The following is a 27239-nucleotide window of genomic DNA, read 5'->3' as shown; positions in this document are numbered from 1 at the left end:
CTGGGGCAACCGTTACCTGTTTATGATGATGAACTGCACCACTCGCTGGCCCGAGGTGATCCTGATGCCAGTCGCCTCCACCGACTCCTGCTCCTGAGCACTGTTGCATGGTTGGGTCGCCCAGTTCAGCATCCCGGGTCACCTCACCAGCGATCGGGGTGCCCAGTCCACATCTGCACTCTGGGCACAGCTCACCAACAGATTGGGGATCCAGCTACACCGCACCACGGCCTACCACCCGCAGACTAATGGAACGTCTGTACCGCCACCTTAAGTCGGCACTCATGGCCCACCTCACTGGTCCAGACTGAGCGGACGAACTGCCTTGGGTGCTCCTGGGCATCCACTCCACTGCCAAGGAAGATCTGCAGGCGTCATCTGCTGAGCTGGTCTACGGTGCGCCGCTGGCACTACATGGTGAGTTCGTCAACGCACGTCACAATCCCCAGCGATCGTCGCACAAACTACTTCCTCACCTCAGGGCATGCTTGGACTCGTTCGAACCTCCACCGCTGCCCAGGCATGGCACCCGCCCGTCTCACGTTCCCAGCGAACTGCTTTCCATGGAGTATGTTTTCATTCGGCGGGGCTCGACCGCGGCACCTCTGCAGTGAACGTACAGGGTTGTACAGCATTCCAGCTCTACGTTCACGCTGGACATTGGTGGCAGGAGGGAGCTGTTTACCGTGGCCAGCGCACCTCGATCCCACCGAGCCCGTGGTTGTAGCCCAGCCCAAGAAGCGAGGCCACCCAGCGAAAAAGGACATTGGCGCCGGTTCTGGGGGAGCTGTGTGGCGGCTCACCATTAGGCAGGCGAACCGGCTCCACTTGTAAGCCGCGCGGGGGGGCAGCCGGTCAAAATGGTGCCGTCGGGGTGGGGGGGGGGTTCCCTTCCTTCCAGCACAGGGCTCAGAAGCCCGCCCTGGGGGAACCACGTGACGCCCGGGTGACGTCAGCACCCTCCAGCGCGGTTCTCAGCCAGGTCCTGCAATAAACCAGTCTGCTCACTGAGCTCAACCCGTCCGGTTGTGTGTGTTCTTTCAGGAGCAGGTGTAGCTGCCACTACAGAAGAGTGATTAGCAAGAATGCGGGTGTTGCGGATAGCATGGAAGGTTGCCGAAGGAGAGTTGAGCCAACTGTTGGGAGAAGGAATTTAAGGCGATGCATTTTAGGAAATGTATAGGAGGAGTGGTGATAAACAGAAGGATCTTTGGGGAGGGGGGGTTTTCAAGTCATACAGAGGATGGGACTTTTATGTTGTAACTTCACAAAACATTGGTTAGAAAACACTTGGAATATTCTGATCACTACAATGTAGGAAGCACGTGATGGCGTTGGGACAGGGTACAGAGAAAAATCACCAGGACATTGTCTGGATTGAAAGATTTTATTATGGGCACCGATTGAATAGGCTGGGTTTGTTTATTTTCCTGAAGCAAAGTAGACTGAGGGGGGTAACCTGATAGTGGTACACAAAATAAGAGGTAAGATTAAGATGAGACACAATTGTTCCCCTCCCCCAATGTCAAAAATGTGGAAATAGGTTTAAGGGGAAAGGAAATAGTTTTAGAGTAATATTTGGAACATGCTATCAACCACAAGAGCTGGTAGAATCAGATGCAATTACTATATAATATTTAAACAGGCAGTTAAATAGACAAGGGATAGGATATTGACCTAGTGCAGGCTGATATGATTACTGTGGATGGGCAAAAAGGTCAGCATGGGAATGTTGTGGGGGGGGGGGGCGCGAGTGTTGGTTTCTGTGGTATAAAACTTGACTTGTACTGCAACCATTCTGCTAATACTACACTGGGACATAAAGACTCCTCTCCTCCCTTGCAAAACAAAAAAAACACTGAAGGAACTCAGCTGATCAGGCAGCATCTATGGAGGTCGGCTGGCATTTTGGGTCAAGACCATGCACAATTCCAAAAGACCACAGATCTTGACCTGAAACGTCTGCCTCACGGATGCTGCCTGACCTGCTGAGTTCTTCCAGCAGTTTATGTTTTGGCTCCAGATTCCAGCATCTGCAGTCTCTTGTATCTTTACTGTGTCTCTTACTACTTAGATAATGTGCCACGACTTTTTCTGCCAGAACAATTTCACACGAACCTACATTGCACCCATTTGCCACATCATTAGTAACACATTTAATCAATCTAGGTCCTCCTCCAGCCTCCTCATGCAAATAATTGAATTGGTTTGACAGTGATATCAGTGCCAACTTGCTTAAGTGCATTTTTGCCATGATCAAATTTGTATTTAACAAGATTTATGCAGTATTTTAATAGAAAAGGAACTGACGTAATATGAAATGAGCTCTAATTCTTGAAATTTTACACATCTCCAGAAGCAACATCATCATAAAAAGTACCAGATTCAAAAGACCAAGAAATGTGAAATACTCAATTTCAGCAGAATTTGTCGTTCTCCAACTCTTCAGATGGAGTTATTGTGCCTTTTACAGTAAGTAGGGTGTACAAAATACCTCATCCGTTTGCCATTTTAATTTCTCTTGGCTCAGCATCTATGGAATCCACATTTATTTTTTACTATTTCTTGTCTTTATGCTGTTCTTACATTTCTTTTCCAATATTTTTGCTGATTTTTTTCATTCTTTTATTTGTAGGACGAAGGCAGGAAGGAGCAAGGTTAACCTTTATTGTCATTATCCAAGTGACCTTCTGATCCATACTTTGCTGCTAGTATATTTCAGTGTAGTTAAAAAATCACACACACACGTATCTTTGCAGTCATACCAGACGTTTAGTCCATAGCCAACAATATAAAAGTTAAGAACAACAGGAGGTCACCAGTCATTTCAGCCTGCACCATCATTCATCAAGATCATGGCTGATGTTCTAGCTCTGTTCCATTTCCTTCACTTCACCATATTGTTCAATTTCTGGAGTTTAGGATCAATCTCTGTTTTTAATGAACTCATTAAGTGAGATTACAAAACTTCCTCAAGATTCAAAATTGAAGAAGTATATCTTGATGGTGAATGGGCAACTTATTCTGAAAGCATCCTCCACCAGGGAAAACACCCTCCCTGATTTAAAAGGAAAGCTTGGAAGATTTTTGTAAGATTTAGTGAGATAACCTGTCATTCTCTTAAACTATGGAGAATACAGACCTAGCCCCTAGCGGATTCTCTCCTCACATGGCAAGTCCACCACAAGAAATGAAATGGTGATTCTTCCTTGCCCTTTCTTTATGTTAAGAATTAGAAGGCAAAATGGTGCTGACATTTTTAATTCAAGGTACCAGATCTTTTGTCCAACAGAAATCAATATAAACTGAACCAATGTTTTTTTTTTAATATATAAATCATTCATTGTTACTCACTGAAATCCTTCACATCCTCAGGGGTTACTATGCTATTTGACCACATAATAACCTTCTTTCTTCAACTTAATACTGCACTGCTCTTCAGCTAATGATTTTTGCATAGATAACCATCTGTGAGAAGTGCATCCAACTGCAGTTCCTCACAGATGTGTTAGGGAAATGGAGCTGGAGTTGGATGAACTGCGGATCATTCCGGAGGTGAGGGGACACAATCACAGCAAGGAGGTAAGAGGAAGGTAGGTGGGTGATAGTGAGGAGAGGGAAAGGGAACAGGCAGGCAGTGCAGGCCATTCCCCTCAGCAACGAGCAAACTCCTGATCGAGATGACATTTCTTGGCAAGGAAGCAGCCAATAGCACTGTGGTTGGCTCTGAGCCTCAGAATGGAAGGGCGAAGTCAAGTAGAGCGATAGTCATAGGGGATTTGGTAGTCAGAGGAACAGATAGGAGATTCTGCGGCTGCAAGAGAATCCAGGATAGTGTGTGGCTCCCGGGTGCTCAGGTCCAGGATGTCTCTGAATGGGTGAAGAATATTCTTAAAGGGGAGGGTGAGCAGCCAGAGTTTGTGGTATATTGGTACCAATGACATAGGCAGGTGTGGAGTAGAGGTCCTGTAAAGCAAGGTGAGGGAGTTAGGAAAGAGGCTGAGAAAGAGCAGGACTTCCAAGAGTAATTTCTGGATTACTCCCAGTGCCACGAGCTAGGAAGTCAGAACAGGAAGATATTGCAGACAAATGTGTGGCTGAAGGAATGGTGCAGGGGGCAGGGTTTCAAGTTCTTGGCTCATTGGAACCTTTTCTGGAGAAGGGGTGACCTGTACAAGTTGGACTGATTGCATCTAAAGTTGAGGGGAACCAATATCCTGGCAGACAGGTTTGCTAATGCTGTTGAGGATGGGGGTTTAAACTACATTCATAAGGGGGTGGGAAACAAAATAAAGAGGCTGTTGGCACACAAGCAAGGACAGCTGCAATGGAGCTTGTGTGGAAAGACAGGCAGGCAGGGCAAAATTGCAGCCATTAGCATGAGCTGCAATGCAACAGGGACTCGGAGTCATAAGGAACAAATAAAGGGCTATGCACACAGCACAATAAATAAAGTGGACGACCTTGTAGTACAGCCACACCGACGAGTACGAGGTTGTGGCCATCACGGAGTTGTGGCTGAAGGATGCATGTCACTGGGAGCTGAATATCCAAGGATACACAGTGTATCAAAAGGATAGGTAGGTCAGCAGAGGGGGTGGTGTGGCTTTGTTGGTAAGGAACAACATTAAATCATTATGAAAAGGTGACATAGGCTCAGAAGGATATAGAATCATTGTGGGTTGAATTAAGAAATGGCAAGGGTAAAAAGATCTCCAAACAGTAGCCAGGATGTGGACTACAAATTACAACAACAAATAGAGAAAGGCAATGTTATGGTAGTCATGGGGGATTTTAACATGCAAGTAGATTAGGAAAAACAGGTTGGGACTGATCTCAAGAGAGAGAATTTGTAGAAAGCCTTTAAGGTGGCTTTATAGAGCAGCTTGTTGATGAGCCCACAAGGGGATTGACTGTACTGGATTGGGTGTTGTGTAATGCACCAGAGCTGAATTGAAAGCTTAGAGTAAAGCAACTATTAGGGGGCAGAGATCGCAATATGATTGAGTTCAATTGGAGGTTTTACAAGGAGAAATTAAAGTCAGAGGTATCGGTATTACTGTGGCATGAGAGAGGAACTGGCCGAAGTAGATTGAAAGAGGGCTCTTGCGGGGAAAATGGCAGAGCAGCATTGGAGGTTTTGCAAGAAAGGGGAAGGTGCAGGGTAAAAGAGCAAATATCCAAATGGAAAAATGCCACAACTGTGGCTGTCAAGGGAAGTCAAAGGCAACATAAAAGCAAAAGGGAGGGCATAGAAGGAAGCAAAAATTAGTTGGAAGATGGAGGATAGGGAAGTCTTTAAAAACTTACAAATGGTAACTAAAAACATGTCAGAAAAGAAGAAATATGAAAGTAAGCCAGTAAATAATATCAAACAAAAAATTTTATAAAGAGTAAAAGAGAAGTGAGATTAGATATAGGACTACTAGAAAATGACACTGGAGAAATAAGGAGATGGCAGAGGAACTAAATGAGAATTTTACATCAGTTTTCACTGTGGAAGACATAGCAGTGTACCAGATGTCGAAGAATATTAGGGAAGGGAAGTCAATGCTGCTACTATTTCAAGGAAGAATGTGCTCAGAAAGTGAAATGGTCTAAGGGTTGATAAGTCTCCCAGACCAGATGGATCGCACCCTCTCGTCCTGAAAGATGTATAAGTAGAGAATGTGATGGCATTCGTAATGATCTTTCAGGAATCAATAGATTTTGATATGGTCCTGGAGGACAGGAAAATCACAAATGTCACCCCATTATTCTTGGGAGAGAGGCAGCAGAAAGGAAATTTATAGACTGGTTAGCCTGCTATCAGTGGTTGGGAAGATGTTGGAGTCGATTGTCAAGAATGAGATTACAGCATACTTGGAGGCACATGACAAGATGGGCCAAAACCAAAGCCAGCATTGTTTCCTTAAGGAAAAATCTTGCTTGACAAACCTATTGGAATGTTTTGAAGAAGTGACAAGCAGGTTAGATAAAGGAGATGCAGTGGGTGTCGTAAAAGGCCTTTAACAAGGTGCTGCACATGAGGCTACTTAACAAGAGCCCATGGTATAACAGGAAACATAATAGCCTGGGTAGAGCATTGGATAATTGGCAGGAATCCAAGTCAGATACAAGGATTGTATTCTGGTTGGCTGCCAGTTGCTAGTGGTGCTCCACAGGGATTGGTGCTGGGGCCACTTCTTTTTACGTTGTGTATTAGGGTTACGATTATGGAATAAATGGCTTAGTGGTCAAATTTGGAGTTAATACGAAGGTAGATGGAGGAGCAGGTAGTGTTGAGGAAACAGGGAGGCTTAAGGACTTAGTCAGATTAGGAGCATGGGCAAGGAAGTGGCAAATTAAATACAATGTTGGGAAATGTATGGTTATCCACTTTGGTAGAATAAAAATAAACAGGTAGACCATTTTCTAAATGGGGGGGGAAGACGATTGAAAATACCCAGATGCAACAGGACCTCGTGCAGAATAACCTGAAGGTAAACTTGCATGTCAGTTGGTGGTAAAGAAGACAAATGCAATGCTGGCGTTTATTTCAAGGGGAATAGAATACAAGAGCAGTGACGTGATCTCCAATTACAAGGCACTGGTGAGACCTCACTTGGAATATCGTGAGCAGCTTTGGACGTCATTTAAGAAAGGATTGTGGTGACATTGGAAGGGTTCAGAGGAGGTTCACAAGGATGATTCCAAGAATGAATGGCTTATCATACAAAAAGTGTTGACAGATCTTGGCCTGTATCGTTGGAATTTAGAAGAAGGAGGGGGATCTCAGTGAAATGTTTTGAATGTTAAAAAGGCATGGACAGAGTAGATCTTGAAAGGTTGTTTCCTATAGTGCAAGAGTCTTGGACAAGAAGGCACAACTTCAGGATTGAAGAGAGTCCACTTAGAACAGAAATGCAGAGGAATTCCTTCAGCCAGAGGGTGGAAAATCTATGGAATTTCTGCCACAGGTGGTTGTGGATGTCAGGTCATTGGGTATATTGAAAGCAGAAATTTGTTAGGTTCTTGATTAAGCAAGGTATCAAAGGTTATGAGAAGAAAGCTGGGACAGTGGGACTGAGTTGGAAAATGGATCAGCTCATGATTAAATGGTGGGCCAGATTCGATGGGCTGAATAGCCTATTTCTGCTTAGGCTCTTAGAACTCTTATTTCCAAGTAGAAGCAAAATTAGAAATCTGAAATAACATTTAAAAATGCTGGAAGCCCATCAGGTCAATATCGAGAGGGAAAAAAGTTGATCTTAGGTCAGAACTCTCAAACAAGTTGGTACTTCTTCACTTATCTTTACTGTTGCACAGGGATGTTCGGGTGAGGGTGACCATGACATGAAACAGCTCTCTTTCATGGAAAGTGAAGTTGTTGCATCCAGAACTTAGGTTGTAAAATTAAGCAAAGGACACTATGAAGCTGATGAGTGACCAAGCTAGTTATGACAAATTTGGCAGCTTTATGTACATCCCTTTCTGGTCCAAAAATGCTGAGTGTGAACATGAGCATACCTGTGCTCAAGCATCACGTGTTAAAATCAAGAGTAGTTTGTTAAAGGAAGCAGCATTGCCTAGGCAACACTTGTCCTACACAGTGGGCAGTTGGCTGACCAGAGATTGCTCAGTGCCCTCTGGTGAGTGTTTAATCAGGACGCCTGATTTATGATAATGCACTGGAAGGGTAACATTAGCCACTTAAGACAGGTCACCTCTGGCTTTGAAGAGCATACATCATTATTGGGATCACACACAAAAAAATTCAGATCGTACTAAAAATGATTATCATTCAACATTTTGGTTTAGTTCTGCTTCTTGAAGACTCACTAGAAGTTTAACGGAGGTCACAAATGTCAAAACTAAGTGGCTTGTTCATAGGAATCTCAAACAAGAATTGTGCTGGAGATGGATTAATATCAGTAGAAATACAGACAGAACTGGCTGGAGATTAGGAAAAATTACTGATTCTGATGGCATGAGCATCGATTGAGATGTAGCAGTACGTCTTAGAAATATAAGCTCATAATGGACGAAGCTGTTCACAGAAAGGGATAGGAGTAGGTATTCAATTTATCTAACTAAAGAGACCAACAAAAATTGATTGAATGTGTCATGGCATAAAGTTTCTAAAAAGGATCAAGGAATGTGTGAAGTTGAGTATTCAGCGAAAGTCGACCAAGAGCACAAAGAAAATACAAGAGCAAATTTACAGAAAATAAACAAGAAAGCTGTGGAGCATTCTACAAATTAAAAATATAAGGATTACTGAAGATAAATATAGCTCTCCTCAGTCAGAAATGGGAATATAAACAGAGAACAAAGAACTAGCAGAGCATTTAAATACTTCGTCGAAGACAAACTTCCCAGAAATGTTATGCACCAATAAAAGGATGAGATTAGGATTTCAAGTATGGTGGAAAAATTAATAGGATTGAAAACTGCTACATCCTCAAGGATACATTCCGAGGGCCAAATAATTGGCACCCAGAACACACAAACATTGGCATCAAAATGGTGCAGGGATTGGTAAAAATCTCAAAATATCTCTACATTACAGAATGGTTTCTGCAGATTTGAGGGTGGCAAATTACAATATATATGAGAGAGAGAGCAAGAGCGAGCGAGAGAGAGAATGAATGAATGCTAGAGTCTATCATAAAACATCTAGTAACAGCATACCAAATAAATATTACAGGATTTGACATATGCATTTATGAAACCTATACTGTGTTTGACAAACTAACATCTTTGGCAATGTGATCAACATAAACCAATAGATATGATGTAACTTGAATTTTCAAAAGGTCTTTGATAATTTCCAAATGGCTGTAGGCATAATGAAAGTAACTGGCATTGAAATAATACACTTGCTTTACAGACAGAAAAATAGCAGAAGTTAGTCTATATTGTGGACTAACACAAAGATCAGTGCTTTTGATTTTGATTAAGGAACTGAATATATTTCTAAATTTACCCAAAATATGAAACAGGGTGAGACTGTGAGTTGTACAAAGAAACCTTGTGGTTTACGCAAGTTGAATGAAGGTCAAATACATGGGAGATGTAGAAAATGTGGATGTGTGCTTTTTAGGGGGTAAAGAGAAAGGCAGAATATTAGTTAAATGGTGACAGACAGTACCGGCAGTGTTATGCCTCGTCCCCACTCCTGACGGGAGGCCGAGGTGACACCCGGTAACTAGGGGCAGCGGCGTCACCTCGCAACCTATGTTGGTGGACCCAACACCATTTTTTTTAAAAAAAGTTATTTAGTACACATGCTCAGATTGCCGTCGCTCTCTCCCTCTTCAATCTCTCTCCCTCCCCAGCAATGGCAATCTGCACATGCATTCCAAATCACCTTTCTAAAAAAAATGGTCCATCAAAGCATGTTTTCTAGATGTCACTACAAGAAGAGAACCAAAATGATGACATTTAGAGGGAGTGGTAAGCGATCTGCGTGCGCTGATCAGATGGAAGCACATTGATACGGGTAGACCCCCAACTTACCTTTATTCAAAACTGATTCTGATCATCATATCTTCAAAATATCATTGAATCAGAACATTGCAAGTTGGGGTCCACCCGTACAGGGAAATACATTGTGGAGGGCAGTTATAAATACATTGGGGTCCACCCATACAGGGAAATACATTGTGGAGGGCAGTTACATATACCTTGGGGTCTACCCGTACAGGGAAATACATTGTGGAGGGCAGTTACTATACATTGGGGTCCACCCGTACAGGGAAATACATTGTGAGAGCAGTTACAAATACATTGGGGTCCACCCGTACAGGGAAATACATTGTGGAGGGAAGTTACTATACATTGGGGTCCACCCATACAGGGAAATATATTGTGAAGGGCAGTTACATATACATTGGGGTCCACCAGTACAGGGAAATACATTGTGGAGGGCAGTTACATATACATTGGGGTCCACCCGTACAGGGAAATACATTGTGGAGGGATGAGTCTTTGTTTGTATAAAAGGAAGCTGTCTTAATGAAATTAAAAAAAATGGAGTTGAACAGTTCAGTTGTGTCAGAAAGATGTTGATCCGCATAGCTAAAGACCGTAGTATTAGTTGCTATTTGGTTTGGATGAAATGTATGAATAAGTGAGGGTCCCAGGAATAGAAGTGGAACCATGCAGTGTTTAAGTGTGAACCAACAGATTTCATCAACACCTGACCTTGGCAAGGTTGGTGGATTTTCCAACTCCATTTACACCACAGAAAGTAATGACAAATGGACGTCTTTGTTTTTGAGCTTCTACAACATCGCGCAGGATATCAACACGCCTCTTGGGCTGTAGGATCTGGACCAGGGATTCTTGCAAGGCTTGCTTCACGGTAGAGGTCACTGCTATTAGAGGGCACAGAAAAGTATGCTCAGTTAGCAGAGAGTTGGCCATAATAAATACCGAAACAACTTTGAAATTTACCATCCTCCTATTCTGAAGCTATGGGTACCAGTTGTACTAACTTTGCAGCAACATACCCAGGGTGTCAGTTTATCCACTCAATTCCATACAATTGTTACGGAACAACATTCCTTTTTTGGTGGATGGAGGAAGATGGCGGACAACTTTGATAAGCTAAATCAACTCTTGAGCTAGCATTTATACATGTAATCAGTATTTCCCTTTGGAAAAGGTTTGTCTGGAACAGAAGGTCTGAACAGTTTTTCCCTCCTTCAGAATAATGCAAAGATCCACAAAACATGCCTTAGCATCTTTTGCTGGGAGTGAGACGGGGGGCATTTAGGCAATACCAGAATCAACCTGCCACAAAGTTCAAACGGGTTCTGTAGCCGATACTCCAAAGTTCCCTGATACCTAACTTACTGCCATGGATAAATGAAGAATAATCTCATAAATTGCTTTAAGGCCCTCAATGTTTCTCAATAGTTAAAAGAACGATTCTCCAAATGTATGTAGAATAAACAAAAAGCTTCTTTGAGCTGTACGTGCTCTCAAAACTAATGAGATCACTGGTGCACACCCTATGATTTCTGATGTTTGTATGGGAACATGATCAAATGCAGCAGCTACCATCTCCTTAACACTGATTCTTTTCACATCACTTCACTCATAAGCATTTCCACATAGGGTGGGCTAACACACATTTTATTTTAAATAATACCCTATTTTAAATTATTTTAAATAATACCATATTTTAAATTATACAATAGTGGACAGAACATGTCAGTCAGCAGCTGAGCACTGTGGAAAAATTCAAATCTTAACTTTACATCAATTAATTTAATCACTGGTTAATTATATAAGTACAAGCCTACATTCAGATAGTAACTTGGGGCTAAGGAACAATTTCTACACATTCTCAACTAATGTGACATGCCAAATCAGGCTCTCTGTGCTTGGAGCAAGTTTAACAAGTGGAAATGTGATGGAAAGTGCCATTTTAACAGCTTTGTTAAATTAATGTGATATCCCATCAAATGGGCAATATGTGAAATTACAGCACAAAGACAACTTACTGCTGAAAGTTCCCATGACCTTCCCCTCCAGCTTTTTAGCAATGGATTCACACAGCCGAAGAGCAATATCTGCAGCAACATTCTTAGCTGTAGGAAAGAGAAGGGAAGTGGAAAATACAAAGAGAATGAGTCGAGGTTTTGTATTTATATGAAAAAAAACTTACAATCTGCAAGCTAATTATGATTTTTTTTATTAAGATGTGGCCGCCTTATTACTTAGTAATATCTTAAATTGTGATAAATGTTTTTGCTTCCCTTGTAGGGTCTGTTGAGGGGTGGGGGGTGAAGGGGTGGGATAGTTGTAGTTTTACTTTTAATCTTTATGGTATGGATTTTGTAAAAGTTTTTGTTTGAAAATTTTAAATAAAGATTTAAAAAAAAAGAAAATACAAGGAGAATCTTGTAAACCAATAATCTAATAATGATTGCGCACAAAATTAAAATTAAAATCTTGGATTAATGTTCTGGAGAAGATGCTCAGAACCAACCAATTAAGTGATCTTTCATCTTGTCAAGCACGGGGGACATCACTTGAGGCGTAAGGCTTTTAGATCCAACAAGTCCCTTCAGCATTCCAAACATGCCGCCAATTCCTCCTTTCTTTACACTGCAGATTAGAAATCATGGAAATTATTGAAAAATTTAATTTGGCTATCTTTAGGAATAGTTCACCTGCACTGCATGGGTTTGCCAATACCACATGGACATACCTGGTATTAGAAATCTCTTGTACCATTGCATCATCCTCCTCCTCCTCCTCCTCCTCCTCCTCCTCCTCACAACTGTCATAGTCGACAGTTTTTAAATCTCCTGCCATTGACCCACGATAAAAGCTCTGCAGTAAATAATCACGGTGTCAAAATCAAATATTTCATCAACCAAAAGAGAATTTTGCCTCTGTTCCTAGAATTGTCCATCTACTTGACACTCATCGACTCAAATTCTGTCGCTGACTGACTTTCTCGACTGCTTCACTGAACTTTAATATGAAAGCCTATAGGTCCACGATAAAAGCTCTGCAGTAAATAATCACGGTGTCAAAATCAAATATTTCATCAACCAAAAGAGAATTTTGCCTCTGTTCCTAGAATTGTCATCGACTCAAATTCTGTCGCTGACTGACTTTCTCGACTGCTTCACTGAACTTTAATATGAAAGCCTATAGGTCCATGATAAAAGCTCTGCAGTAAATAATCACGGTGTCAAAATCAAATATTTCATCAACCAAAAGAGAATTTTGCCTCTGTTCCTAGAATTGTCATCGACTCAAATTCTGTCGCTGACTGACTTTCTCGACTGCTTCACTGAACTTTAATATGAAAGCCTATAGGTCCACGATAAAAGCTCTGCAGTAAATAATCACGGTGTCAAAATCAAATATTTCATTAACCAAAAGAGAATTTTGCCCCTGTTCCTAGAATTGTCATCGACTCAAATTCTGTCGCTGACTGACTTTCTTGACTGCTTCACTGAACTTTAATATGAAAGCCTATAGGTCCAGGAAAACTATTTAATTACAATATTAAAAAAAAGTTAATTGTCGTTGTAATAAAATGTCAATTGACATACTTTAATTGTGTTAGTTTAAATGTTCAAGTATTTTACTGCCAATAATTTAACTTGTATGCTTTAATACTTTGAAAGCATCTGAATTTCAGGAAATAATTTTGATAGAAAACACTAGAGGATGAGCCTTCACCCTTTCCTATCTAGTACAACTCATTTTCATCATTCAGTATCTGGTATTCCTTCTGGAAATTTGAAATTTCATATCTTATTTTTTGTTCTACCAAACATATCTCCCATTATTTCTCACAAGTGTTTACCAATCTTGTCCACAAATGGTGTCAGAATATTTCCAGCAAAGCTCCCTTAATTATACAGTATTAATTTGGCAGATTTGAGGCTGATCAGAACAAGCTCGTGAAAATGTAATGGAACTGAAGGATCTCTTCTGATTAGAGTGCTAACAAGCATTTGTTGAAGGACTAATAGAGTTTGTTACATACCACATCTACACTGGTGTCATCTCCATTGTTGGTGACAGTACTGGACTGTCCATTGAGCAGTTTCTCGCTGTAATCCAATTCTTTGGGGTTAGCATTATTAGAATCCAGAGGCCAGACACGGCGAGCTTTCTGCTTACTTGTTTTGGGAGACTTGCTACTGAAATTTAGCACAAGAAAGACATGATTCTCTGTATTAAATTTCACTTTCCCTCATCTTCTGCAAAACACTGGCTTGAAAAATTGCAAAGCAGTATTAAAAAAATGAGGAAACATTAATATGGTGTGATGACACCTTACTGCAGCATCAAAACAACTTGAATTTGCGTAATAAACATATAATCAAAATTAAATTACCAGAAAATTACAAGCTTTATAAATTAATTGCACTGACAACCACACAAATCTGACTTGGCTCTCAATTATGAAATATTGACAATATATTTTATGTAAACACTGCAATACAATTTATCAGTTAAATATGGGAGTAAAAATATTTAACAACAACATAAAAGAACAAAAAGAGCAGCAGTGCCCTACATGGTATGAACAATTTTAACGTCCATGGCAAAAGTCAGACAATATCATTGCTTAAACTGCATCAAATCTGGAAACTCCTCACCTGCTTTCTTTTTTCTCTCTCCCCAGTTTTTTACGGAAAAATTCTTCCCTATTCCTCTGGATGATTTCTTCCTGAGTCAAACCATTTTGGTTAGCATCACCTACAGCCTTGGTGACAGGAGTCTTTAACGGGACAGTAGGTTTCTTTTCAGCTGCAGGTGCCTCGGGTACAGGGGCTAGATGTGTGGAGAAAAAGACAGAGGAAGGAAAAAAAATAGAAAAGTAAAAGATGAGAAAAGAAGACAAAGAGGAGAAGAAAGAAAACGGAAGAGTATGTAAAATAATTTGGAAAAGTTTTGAGATATCCCCTGAACACAGAATTAAAAGCAAATCAATAACTATGGCAGGCCAACTTAAAATTAACATGCCACTGTTAATTTTCACTTTTTTGGGAACTAAAATGTATCAAGTTAGAAAACTGCATTAACCCTAATCTTTCATGATCTATTCCTCTTTACCAATGTAAAGTTGTACAGTCTTTTTAAATTATTTGTATGTCATTCCTCCTGTCCTCTGCTCCACATTTTTCTAATCGTCAGACTTACTGCCTTCTTTGGCAACATTATAAATCTTTTCATTTATCTTTCACCTTTCAGATATGCACAATTCCTGTTGGATTTTTGTACCTTAAAAAGAGATACCTGTAGTAAACTATGTACTAAATGTTTATTATTGCCTAGTTTTTGTCTTTTTCATATTGTCTGCCAAATGACAATCCAAATCACACCTCACATCTTTGCAGTTTGCTTGGTTTATAGATACAATTCTAGTTTCACATTGAACTAAATCAGTTCCATCTTTAGACATTATCAGATTATGTTCATTCTTTCTGAAGTGCCCTATCAAAATAGAATAATTAATCCTTTCTCAATGAACAATACTAAATCTAAAGCATGTTCCCTTGTGGGTTTTAAATCTAGAAACCAATCCTACACACTCCATCAATTCCTTCTTCATACCACTACCACCAATTTGGTTTGCTCAGTCTATATGCGAAGTCTCCATTGATTATTGTAAAAGTGAGTTAACAGGAGCCTGAAGCATAACCTTTTTTTAAAATGCAGAGAAAATGAGGTGATTGAGGCAGACTATTGTAATGTTGATGAAAAAATTGAACAGATAGATAGAATGGTTTTTGAGGGATATAGGGCAAACGCAAGTAGGTGGAACTACTGCAGGTGGGAGATTTTGGTCAGCGTGGAAAAAGTTCCCATTCCCTATGAATCTAATTGCTGCAATATAGTCTGAAATTGTGATGCATCAAGGACAGAGAAAGTTACTAAGGCACTGTACCAGGATGCAAGAAGAGCATCTTTGTTAAATATCCATTAATAAATACCATTAATTCAATTAGCTAGTTTCAAATGTTTTGTGCATTTAGATAAAGAGACTGGATTTTTGCTTTTTAACTATTTTCTGCTTTTACTCTAGTTGGAGATATCATCATCGATTTGTATCCTTTGTCCCTTCCTCTTCGACCCTGGTAACTTAAACATTTCCCTATCCCACAACATTATCTTGTTCTTTCTCTTAAACCTATTTACATTTCCCTGTTACTAGAACTCTTAGTTTAAAGCCTTATCTACAGTTCTAGTCATCAGGATACTGGTCACAGACCAATTTAAAAGAAACCTGTGCCAAAAGTGTAACTCCTTCCTTAGCCAATTTTGGTCCTGTTTTTAAATTTTCTCCTGGGAACAAAATCTTTTTCTCACACCAATCTTTCAGCCATACATTCCATACTCTGATCTTTTTCAATGCCAAAATGCATGGTGCTTAAGTGCCTATCCAGTTAATTACTTCTGGTTTTCAATTTGTGCTCAAGCTCCTTTTCGATTCCTGCATGGACAATAACAACTGCCTTCACCCATACCAAGTTCCTCTCAAGTCCTGAGAAATGTCACTAAATTTGCCAGCGGGCAGGTAACACAGCTTTCAACAATTGTTCTTGCACCTGCAGAAAAGGCTGTCTATCCTTCTCTCTGCTACACATCTTTGCACTTCACAACAGGAATGGGACAAAAATGGCACATGGGGCTGTGGTTATATTGCTCATCCTTCTTGCATAGTCAGCTTTCAGCTACACAAGCTGCACAAAATACATGCATGTTGGACAAATGCAAAGGCTCCTCTAACAATTCCCCAGGGTCATTGTCTCACTATCCTATTCCTCTTACTTGACCATTTCTGGGCTCTTAATCCAAGGGGCATCTGTGCAACCTGGAACAAAGGATTCAATGCATCCAAATCCTGAAACTTGAACGACATTTCATCAACTCCAAGGTGAAATTCCTTCAGCTGCAGTCACACTGGTTTCCAACAGTTTACATTTAAAAACCTGATGTGGAATACTCAAGATAGAAGAAAAACCCAACAGGTCAGACTGCATCTATGCACAGAGAAACAGTGTTATCCTTTCATCAGTAGGAGCAATCAAGGAATATTATAAATTGAAAAAAAACAGGTGATTGAAAAAAAGGGAAGGTCAAGGTACCTAATGATGGTGGTGTTAGCTGAAAGAGGATGGTAAAAGCTAGTTAACTGCAGATGATCTGCCAAGAAGAGATGCCACTAGAAAAAGGCGAATGAACATGGGGAGAAGAGAAAGAAAACATCAAAAAGTAATGCTAGAGAAAGAAAAAAACACTATAAATGTTGGAAAATGAGGTTAGAACAAGCTCCGATTGAAGAAATTTCAACAGATTTGGCTTCTTGTGAGGCAGGCCGAAAAGGCTGGTTATTTGAAATTGTAGAAGTCATTGCTATGTCAGGAATGTGTAGAAGGTGAGCAGTAGTATTTTTTAATCTTACATTAGGCTTGAATGAAACCATGCAAGAGCTGAAAGAAATAAAGAGGAGAGAGTGGGATAGGCAGACAACCAGATCTTCTGAGTTCTAGTTCCCTATTACTTTACTGTTACTTTATTCCCATCTGTGCATTTGAACTGTTCTGTAGGATAAACCAGAGACTTTTTTTTTTAAAAAGACATACAACACAGTAACATGCCATTTCGGCCCATGAGTCCGTGCCGCCCAATTTATACTCAATTAACCTACACCTCTGGTATGTTACAAACAATGGGAGGAAACTGGAGCCCTGGGAGAAACCCACGCAGATGTGGGAAGAACAAACTCCTTACAGAAAACACGGGATTCGAACCCTGGTCTCGATCACTGGCGCTGTAAAGGCACCGCGCTAACCGCCATGCCAATGGTGCAGCCCTACATCTTCTCTGTCAATGAACCACCACATACCTTCTTTTTTATTTTTCTTCTTGTCCTTCCCTTTTTCACCTCGGACTTCTATCATAGATTTCACAGTTTTCCTTGATTTATCAGATTGTTTAAAGGTCTTCATGACAGATGGTGGTTTTTCTCTGATGCATTCCTCAGCAATCCTAAAGATGGTGAACAGAACAATTTCCAATTGTTACAAAAAATTCTGCCAGTGAATTTCTAATTTCACAGTAATTAATATTCTTGCTCTTTCTCTTAGCAGGTGATAGAATTGGAAAGGTCCCACTGGCCTTTTGGAACTTAAGTGTCTCTTGTAATGTGAGAGGCAATGGAAAGCAAGCAGGTTCGTTATGTTTCAGCACGAGATCAAGAGTGGCCACTATGACCAATTCCCACTCTGCAAGTTCAGAGATAAAATGAGGAAAACCAGAAACCTGTTGTTAGGTTTTACCCCATCCTATCCCACAATAAACTGCACTCTCTCTATGAAGTCATTTGCATCAAATCTAACAAAACAATTAAAAAAAGTTCCCATCCCCAATTTCCTCCAAGTTAAGTCCCCAATTTGCAAGTTTGGGAAGGTTAGAGGAAGATTGCCTTCCAAGTCTCTCAATTTAAAAAGCTGGTTTATCCTGGATTAGTAAAATGGATAACTGTTTAAACACAGGATCCAACTTTTAAAAGAAAAAAGAGCCTAAAGATATCAGAATAAGAATAGAGTTTTCAGTAAAAAGGCTGATTTTTCACCAGTTTGAACCCACAGTACATCTTAAAATAACTCCCAGCTTCTGCCTTTCTTAACCAGTTAAGTACCATGCACATCTTTAAACTAATTTTCAAGGACAAAGCATCAGATCGAGAAAAGGAAATATCAAAAAGGTGAAAGTTTGATTCATTTACCTCAGGAGGTCTTTGAAATCATCTAAGAAATCAAAGGAACCACTAAGGAGTCCCAGCACTCCTCGCTGCTGTAACTGATTTCGATATTTATCCCGAAATAGCATGTGGATATCATCAATAAACTTGTCTACATAGGTTAGTGTCAAGATTTTTTGGTAGCCGACCTATAGGATAAAATAAATGGTCTTATTAAGATACTTATATCATTAATCTAAAAATCTATAAACCTGTCAAGATTTTCTTATTGGCAGAAATAGGGAACATTACATACCGCAGCAAAATTAACAGGCCTAGCTAAAATGCAGTTTAACTATTTTGCAAAACACTTTCACTCTAGTTTTAAATTTAGCAAGACTATTTGATTATACAGCATAGTCCACATTGTCAAAGAAAATTTAATGCAGGGATATCTCAATAATGCAAAGACTACCTTTAAAGTTATTCTTTCTCCTGCAATGCTCAGTTTGGCCCATTTATTCAAAATTCAAAGGGGCAGAAAAGATTTTTCATCAGAAAAAAAATGCTTTGCAGAAGTCAAACAAAGATGAAAAGGGATGTTCTAGCACTATACATGCTGGAAACTATATATTCCATTAGTTCATGACAGAATCAGCAACAAATGAATTTGACGCATCAGGTCTGTGCATAAATTGTTAAGCATCCAACATTTATGGTTTCAAGAACAGGGTATAATCTAAAATAAGTTATTTGGAATTGCCCGTGTGCCCATTTTTTTTAAAGCACACATTTCATTTCTTCCAATATAGCCAATTTGTCTCTCCACATTAATGGATTGTGTAGATCCACAAATTTTCTCCCATTTTCAGACAATGTTATAAGGCTGCTGGTGAGATTACCACAAATTACTGAGCCCGTTACTGGGATATCTCCTTTGAATCCCATATATACAATTTCACAAATTATATTTGGTCTACCAAATACTCACCACAAATAACAATTCAAACTCATTGTCCAGCTTGTATTTAAGAGTGAGGGAATCATGAGTGAATGAGTTGTTTCCTCCTCTCTCCTGCAAAGGAAGGATATTTAATGTTACCTTGAATGTAATCAAACTTGCATTTCTTCACACAACCAATAACCCAATAATGCCTAGAGATTGTGTTCCAGGTTATTAATTTACTAAAGATTTATTTAAAGAGTCATACACACAAGTAAGGTAATAGTCAGATTTGGAATCCAATTATCCATGTAAACTTTCCTTGCTGCAATTACATTTTTGAGCTGGCAAACCAAAGAAAAAGTCCACTGCAAAAAAAAAACAATTTTGGAAGATGAACAAAGGTGCAAAATGAAGGACAGGACAGGACCTCCAGGGTTCCAATGGCAGGAGTGCTTCCCGTGCCACGTGCTAGTAAGGCTAGAAATAGGAAAGTTAATGCAGCTAAATTTGTGGCTAACGAGATGGTGTAGGAGGGAGGGCTTCATGTTTCTGGACAATTGGCTTCTATTTCAGAAAAGGTGGGAACTGTTCCAACAGAATAGTTTGCACCTGAACTGGAAGGGGACTAAAATATTTATCGGTAAGCTTTCCAGTGCTGCTCTGGGGGGGGGGGTTAGAATTTAAACTAGATTGGTGGGGGATGGGAACCAGAGTGCCAGATAGTGAGGTGGAGGAGGATAAAGGTCATGCGAGGTCTACATGTATAGGCAGAAATCAAAGATTTGAACCTGATAGAAATGTTCTCTGGTGTATTTATTTCAATGTAAGGAGTATGGTCGGAAAAGCGGATGGGCATAGGGCATGGATTGGCACGTGGGATTATGACATTATTGCTATTAGTGAGACTATGTTGCAGGTGGGGCAGGACTGGCAGGTCAATAGTCTGGGGTTCCATTGTTTCAGATGTGATAGAGGGGGATTGGTGAAAGGGGGAGGAGTGGCATTGCTAGTCAAGGAAAATATTTCAACTGTGCTTAGACAGGACAGCCCAGAGGGCTCTTCTACAGAGGCCACATGGGTGGTACTGAGGAACAGGAAAGGTGTGACCACACTGATAGGCTTGTATTATAGATCGTCCAATAGTCAGAAAAAATTGAAGGAGCAAATTTGAAGAGAGATGGCAGACAGATGTAAGAAATTGAAATTTGGTAGATTTTAACTTTCCACATAGTGTATTGACTTGGACTCCCATGCTGTATCAATATATAGAGGTAGCAACAAGAGAGGTTGCAATACTTGATCTCCTATTAGGGAACCAGACAGGACAGGTGACAGAAGTATGTGTAGGCAAACATTTTGGATCCAGTGACCATAATGTCATTAGTTTCAGTTATGGATAAGGATAGGTCTGGTCTTTGAGCTGAGATTCTAAATTGGAGTAAGGCCAATTTAGATTTGAGAAAGGATCTAGGAAGCTTGGATTGGAATAAGTTGTTTTCTGGTAAGGATGTGTTCAGTAAATGGAAGGCCTTCAAAGGCAAATTTTTGAAAGTGCAGAGTTTGCATGTTCTGGTCAGGATTAAAGGCAAAGTTAACAGGCAGAGGGAACCCTGGTTTTCAAAAGATATTGATGATCTGGTTAAGAAGAAATGAGAGGTGTATAACTGGTATAGGCAACAAGGAGCAAAGGAGGTAGTAGAAGAGTTTAGATAATGTAAGAAAATACTTAAGGAAGAAATCAGGAAGGCAAAAAGGAGTCATGAGGATGCTTTGGCAAATAATGTAAAGGGAAACACAAAGGGTTTCTACAAGTATATTAAGAGTAAAAGGATAGTAAGGGACAAAATTGGTCCCCTAGAAGATCACAAGATGGGGGAGATCTTAAAGTTTTTTTGTATCATTATTTTCTCAGAAAACTGGCATAATGTATAAGGAAGGAAAACAAGCAGTAGTGGCATGGAACATTTAGATATTAAAGAGGAGATACACATTCAACTTTATTGTCATTATGCCAATTAAATACAACTAGCATCTAACCAGGAGTGAAAAAGTGCTATATACAAGCTTACAGCGAATAATGGTAAATAAATCCTGCCCCTGGGCATGACATGATATTCCCTCGGACACGGAGGGAGACTTGGGTAGAAATTGCAGGGGCCTTGGCAGAAATATTTAAAATGTCCTTAGCCACGGGTGTGGTGCTAGAGGATTGGAGGGTAGCTCATGTTGTCCCATTGTTTAAAAAAGGCTCCAAAGGGAAATTACAGGCCATCGAGCCTGACGTCAGTAGTGGGAAAATTATTGGAGGGTGCTCTGAGAGGTAGGATATTCAAGTATTTGGACTGCCATGAGCTAATTAAGGTTTGTGCATGTTGTGTTTAATCAATCTTAAAGAGTTTTTTGAGGTTACCAAGAAAGTTAATGAAGGAAACGCTGTGAATGTTGTCTACATGGACTTCAGTAAGCCCTTTGACAAGGTCCTACATGGGAGGTCATTTCAGAAGATTCAGACACTAGGTATGCTTGGAGAGGTTGTAAACTGGATTTGAAATTGGCTGAATGGGAGAAGACAGAGAGTGGTAGTGGATGGTTGCTTCTCAGACCAGAGGCCTATGATTGGTGATGCCTCAGGAACCTGTGTTGGGACCATTGTTGTTTGCTGTCTTTACCAATGATCTGGATGATATGATGGTAAATTCGATCAGCGTTTTCTGCTGACATCAAAATTGGAGGCATTGAGGACAGTGAGGAAGGCTTTCTAAGCTTGCAGAGGGATCTGGACCAACTAGAAAATGCGCCAGAAAATGACAGATGGAATTTAATGCAGACAAGTGTGAGGTGTTGCATTTTGGAAGGACAAACCAAGGTAGGAGATACACAGTAAATGGTCGTAGGACACTGAGGAGTGTGGAGCATCATTATCAAATTTGTAGATGGGGTTGTTATCATGAGCCAGTCACCAGTGGAGTTTAACAGGGTTTTTGTATTAGATAAATTATCAACTAAAATGATAAATGCCTTTTTTTTTAATTAAAAAAGCAGAAATTACAAAGATTGGCTGTGAGATGTCAGTTGAGTTTTAGATCAGCTGGTGAGAACAGTGAGAGGAGCTAGAATCACTATGGAGAAGTTTAATAAAATAATTTATACAATGAAGCAAAACTTGTTTATAAAAAAAGGATCCAGCAGATCCATAAAGGTGGAATAAATAATGTGTTTAAAAAGATATTGCTGTCCTTAGGTGTAGAAAACAGGATTGCATAATAACTATAACCAGAGCATACATTTCTAGTCACCACATTATATGAAAGATAATAATAAGACTGGATGAGAAAAGATTTGCAGAAATATGGTAGATTTAACAAAAGATTAGAAGATCAGATTAGCCCCTATGATGTGGAACACAGGCTGATGACATTAGAGCAGGTTCTATTTTTTTCCCCTTCCCTTTCTGACAGTAAGGAGAGACTTAATTGAGGTAGACAAAATTATGAGGAGTCAAGAGAGGGATCAAGCTAGGGGAGTTAAACATACATGCTGGAGAAATTCATCAGGTCACACAGCATCCACAGAGGGTAACCAATGTTTCAGGCCTGGGCCCTTCTTCAGGTATGGGCAAGAGGTTAAGTGTTTGAAGTTATTTGCAAAAGGATTTAAGGGAATATAAAGATATTTCCCCCCTACCTGGACAGTAGTAGTGATCTAGAACTCACTACCAAAAGTCGAGAAGGTAACTCGTTGCATTAAAGAACGCGCTTACACACATTTAATAAACCGTGACCTGCTGGTTAAGATTAGGCTCAGCAAATCACCTTTCAAGCACTTATTTAATTTTTCAATGATTTTTGGACTAGAAAGTTTAAACTTTTCCTTAACATCAAGTACTTTAGTTGTGATTGCCCGGCAAGGGACAAGGGGCAACTCAGAGAGGTGGGGGGGGGGGGGGGGGGACATTTGGGGTTAAGGAAATTTTCGATGTGGGAGTTGTTGAAGTATTTTATGTTTTAAAAGTGTTGTCATACATTGAATTCAAAAAGGGAAAACTGAGAGATGAAAATGGGGAAAAGGGGGATGGTGGTGGCAAGGAAGCAGAAAATAAGTGTAAACAGAATATGAGATGGCAATGTTGAACTATATGACTATAAATATTAATGGAATACATAACCAAATTTAATGAAAAAGGCTATTAAATTTCCTGAAAAAAAAATAGACATCGCATTTGTGCAGGAAACGCATCTAACTGAAGTGGAACATAATAAATTAAGAAGAGATTGGGTCGGGTATGTAGCAGCAGCATCATATAATTCAAAAGCCAGAGGAGTAGCTATATTAATAAATAAAAATGTACCAATCAAAATAGAAGAGGAAATAATAGATCCAGCAGGGAGGTATGTAATGATAAAGTGTCAGATATATTCAGAATTCTAGAATTTGATCAATATATATGCACCTAATGAAGAGAATCAAAAGTTTATGCAAGATATTTTTTTGAAGGTTGTAGATATGCAGGGGAATATATTGATAGGAGGGGATTTTAACCTTAATTTGGACCCAATGTTGGATAAAACTGGACAAAAGACTAGCAAAAGAATAAAGTGGCCAAATTTATGGTTAAATCAATGCAGGAAATGAAACTTATGGATATATGGAGGAGGCAGCACCCAAGGGAAAAAGGAATACTCAAATTATTCGAGTTGGCATAAAACATACTCAAGGATTGATATGTTTTTGTTGTTGGCCCATATTCAAGGGAGAGTTTGAAAAACTGAATATAAAGCTAGATTGCTATCTGATCACTCACCCTGGTTATTAGCAATAGAACTGGAGAACATCCCACCAAGAACATATAGATGGGGATTAAACTCCATGCTACTTAAAAGACAGGAATTTAGAGAATTTATTGAATGCCAAATTAAAATGCACTTTGAAATAAATATGGAATCAATGAAAGACAAATTTATATTATGGGATGCAATGAAAGCCTTCATTAGAGGGCAGATAATAAGTTATGTAACTAAGATGAAAAAGGACTACAATCGGGAAATAGAACAGTTGGAAAGGGAGATAGTAAGTACAGAAAAAGAACTAGCAACAAGGGACAATATAACAAAACGAGAATTGGCAGACAAAAAAATAAAATAGGAAACATTACAAACGTATAAGATGGAGAAGAACATAATGAAAATAAAGCAAAAGTATTATAAGCTAGGAGAAAAAACACATAACACAAAATATTAGCCTGGCAACTTAAAACAGAACAAGCTAAAAGAATTGTATTGACATCAAGGAAAAAGGACAAACAAATTACATATAATCCAATGGAGATTAATGAGAACTTTAAAGAACTTTATGAACAATTATACCAAACTGAGAACAAGGGGAAAGGTGATAAATTCAAAGTTTTTAGTTAAAATTGAACTGCTGAAATTGCAAGAAGAGGAGCAAAACAAGCTGATAAAACCATTTGAAATAGAGGAAGTACAGGATATATTAAAAAAGCTGCCGAACAATAAAACTCCTGGAGAGGATGGATTCCCAATAGAATTCTATAAAACATATAAAGAGTTATTAATTCCTCCTCTCTTTGAATTAATGAACCAGATAGAAGAAACTCAAAACTTGCCAGATTCATGTAAAACAGCAATAATTACAGTAATACCAAAGACGGGGAAGGATCCAGTAACACCAGTGCCATATAGACCAATATCTCTACTTAATTCAGATTATAAAATAATAGCAAAATTATTAGCAAACAGATTGGCTGACTATGCACCAAAAATAGTTAAACAAGATCAAACTGGATTTATTAAGAAAAGACGAACAGCGGATAATGTCTGTAAATTTATTAATTTAATTCATGCAGTTCAAGGAAATAAGATGCCAACAGTGGCTGTTGCTTTAGGAGCAGAAAAAGCCTTTGAAAGGGTAGAATGGAATTATTTATTCAAAGTATTACAGAGGTTCAATCTACCAGAAAAATACATTAATTGGATTAAAGCAAGACCGTAAATGGATATGTATCGAACCAATTTAAATTAAGTAGGTCAACTAGGCAGGGATGTCCACTATCTCCCTCACTGTTCACTTTAGCAATAGAACCATTGGCAGAACTGATAAGAACAGAAAATAAAATAAAAGGGATAAAAATAAAGGAGTATAAAACCAGTTTATTTGCAGATGACATCATAGTATACTTAACAGAACCAGAAATATCAATAAAAGAACTACATAAGAAATAGAAGAAATATGGAGAAATATCGGTGTACAAGATCAAAGCAAATAAAAGTGAAGTGATGCCAATGAGTAATGCGGATTATACAGAATTTAAAAAAGAATCACCATTTTAAATAGCAAACACAAGCAATCCGATACATAGGTATTAGATTAAATAATTTAAGCCACTTGTACAAATTAAATTATTAGCCATTAATAAAGAAATTACAGTAAGACTTAGAATATTGGAAAGAATTACCACTAACATTGAAAGGGAGGGTAAATTGCATTAAAATGAATGTCTTCCCAAGGATATAATACTTATTTCAATCGATACCAATTCCTTTAACAGTGAAATTCTTCAATGAACTAAAGAGCATAATAGGGAAATTTTTATGGAAAGGGGGGGAACCGAAGATAGCGTTAGATAAATTAAAAGAGTGGTACAACCAAGGTGGTTTGCAGTTACCAAACTTAAAAAATTATTATAGAGCAACACAATTAAGGTTTTTAAATCAGATTTTTAATCAGACAAGGGAAAAACCAGATTGGACTAAGATAGAGCTAGATAAAATAGGGGAGAAGGTACTGGAACATATACTTTATAAGTAGGATGAAAAGCTGGTGCAATATAAAAGCTCACCAGTACTGCATCATTTACGCAATATATGGAAGAAGATTCAATTAGAAAGGAAAAAAAACAAATTACCAACTACCAAAATTATTATTGATGCAAAATCAGCTAATCCCTTTTCTAATAGATAACCTTTCCTTTAGAGAATGGGAGAGAAAAGGAATTAAAAGAATAGAAAATTATTTTTTGGGAAATAATTTATTAACATTTGAACAAATGAAGTACAAATATGGAATAACTCATGGTACAATGTTTGCATACCACCAACTGAAAACCTACTTAAAGGACAAATTGGGAAACAGACTGAGATTACCAGAAGGAAGCAGTTTTGAATATGTGATTACAGAAACAATGATAATAAAAAGATTTATAACGAACATGTACATCAAGCTGCAAGAGAAAGAAAATTATGAAATAAGCTATAAACCCAAACTAAAGTGGGAAAAGGATCTAAACATAAAGATAAAAAATGAAACATGGGAAAAGTTATGCTCTGGAACTATGAAAACTATAATGAACACAAGGTTACGCATGATACAGTATAATTGGTTACAAAGGCTATATATCACACCCCAAAAGTTAAATAAATGGGATCCAATAGTATCAGACAGATGTTTTTGCCGTAAGAAGGAAACGGGAACAACAGTCCATGCAATTTGGGCATGTGAGAAAGTGGAAAAGTTTTGGGAAGATCTAAATCAGATATTAAATAAAAATCACAAAAAACAACATACCAAAAAACCCAGAGATCTTTCTTCTAAGTTATATAAGAAGTAAAGAATTAGGCCTCAAACTGGATGAAGCACAAAAAAGATTTATGATGATAGCCTTAGCTGTAGCAAAAAAATGTATGTCAACTTGGAAATCAGAAGAGAGCCTAAGAATACAGCAATGGTACATGGAAATGAATAAATGTATTCCATTGGAAAAAATAACATATAATTTAAAAAATAAAGTCACATTATTTGAACAAATTTGGGAACCGTAGAGAAGACGACGAAATGAACTGATCCAGTGTGTAACAGTAGATGACACAATTTTCTTGTTCATTTTCATTGTGTGATGACATTATTTAATGGTTTTGTTGTATTGTACATGTTGAACGTTTAATGGGTTTGGAGGGGGGGAGTGGGAAGGTAAGGGGGAAAAAAAGGAGAGCAAATACCACTGTGTATATTTAAGAGGGAAATGTTTGTATGTATTTTGATTGATATGGTTCACAGTGTGAAAAT

The 27239-nt window shown here is 38.9% G+C and overlaps 2 protein-coding genes across 5 annotated transcripts in view; one reads left to right on the top strand and one right to left on the bottom strand.

Moving 5' to 3' along the window:
- Nucleotides 1-27239, bottom strand: part of srpra (SRP receptor subunit alpha) — a 40740-nt gene that overhangs the window by 10501 nt on the left and 3000 nt on the right. For 2 of the 3 annotated variants that reach the window (XM_069894433.1, XM_069894435.1), the window contains exons 2-10: nt 19206-19289; nt 18260-18423; nt 17378-17520; nt 14124-14298; nt 13505-13661; nt 12206-12330; nt 11984-12102; nt 11496-11582; nt 10189-10361 (exon numbers count right to left, since the gene is read on the bottom strand). In XM_069894433.1, coding sequence (XP_069750534.1) covers nt 10189-10361; nt 11496-11582; nt 11984-12102; nt 12206-12330; nt 13505-13661; nt 14124-14298; nt 17378-17520; nt 18260-18423; nt 19206-19289 — 1227 coding nt within the window. The remainder of the gene's footprint in view (nt 1-10188; nt 10362-11495; nt 11583-11983; nt 12103-12205; nt 12331-13504; nt 13662-14123; nt 14299-17377; nt 17521-18259; nt 18424-19205; nt 19290-27239) is intronic. The other variant, XM_069894434.1, reaches the window with a different exon arrangement.
- Nucleotides 1-27239, top strand: part of fam118b (family with sequence similarity 118 member B) — an 87661-nt gene that overhangs the window by 57902 nt on the left and 2520 nt on the right. The window contains exon 8 of one of the 2 annotated variants that reach the window (XM_069894443.1): nt 17619-17702. In XM_069894443.1, coding sequence (XP_069750544.1) covers nt 17619-17702 — 84 coding nt within the window. Of the gene's footprint in view, nt 1-17618; nt 17817-27239 lie in introns of those variants that run through there. The other variant, XM_069894442.1, reaches the window with a different exon arrangement.

This window comes from Narcine bancroftii, chromosome 8 (genome assembly GCF_036971445.1).
Source record: "Narcine bancroftii isolate sNarBan1 chromosome 8, sNarBan1.hap1, whole genome shotgun sequence".
NCBI classification, from domain to species: Eukaryota; Metazoa; Chordata; class Chondrichthyes; order Torpediniformes; family Narcinidae; genus Narcine; species Narcine bancroftii.
This window is presented reverse-complemented; position numbering and strand designations above follow the sequence as displayed.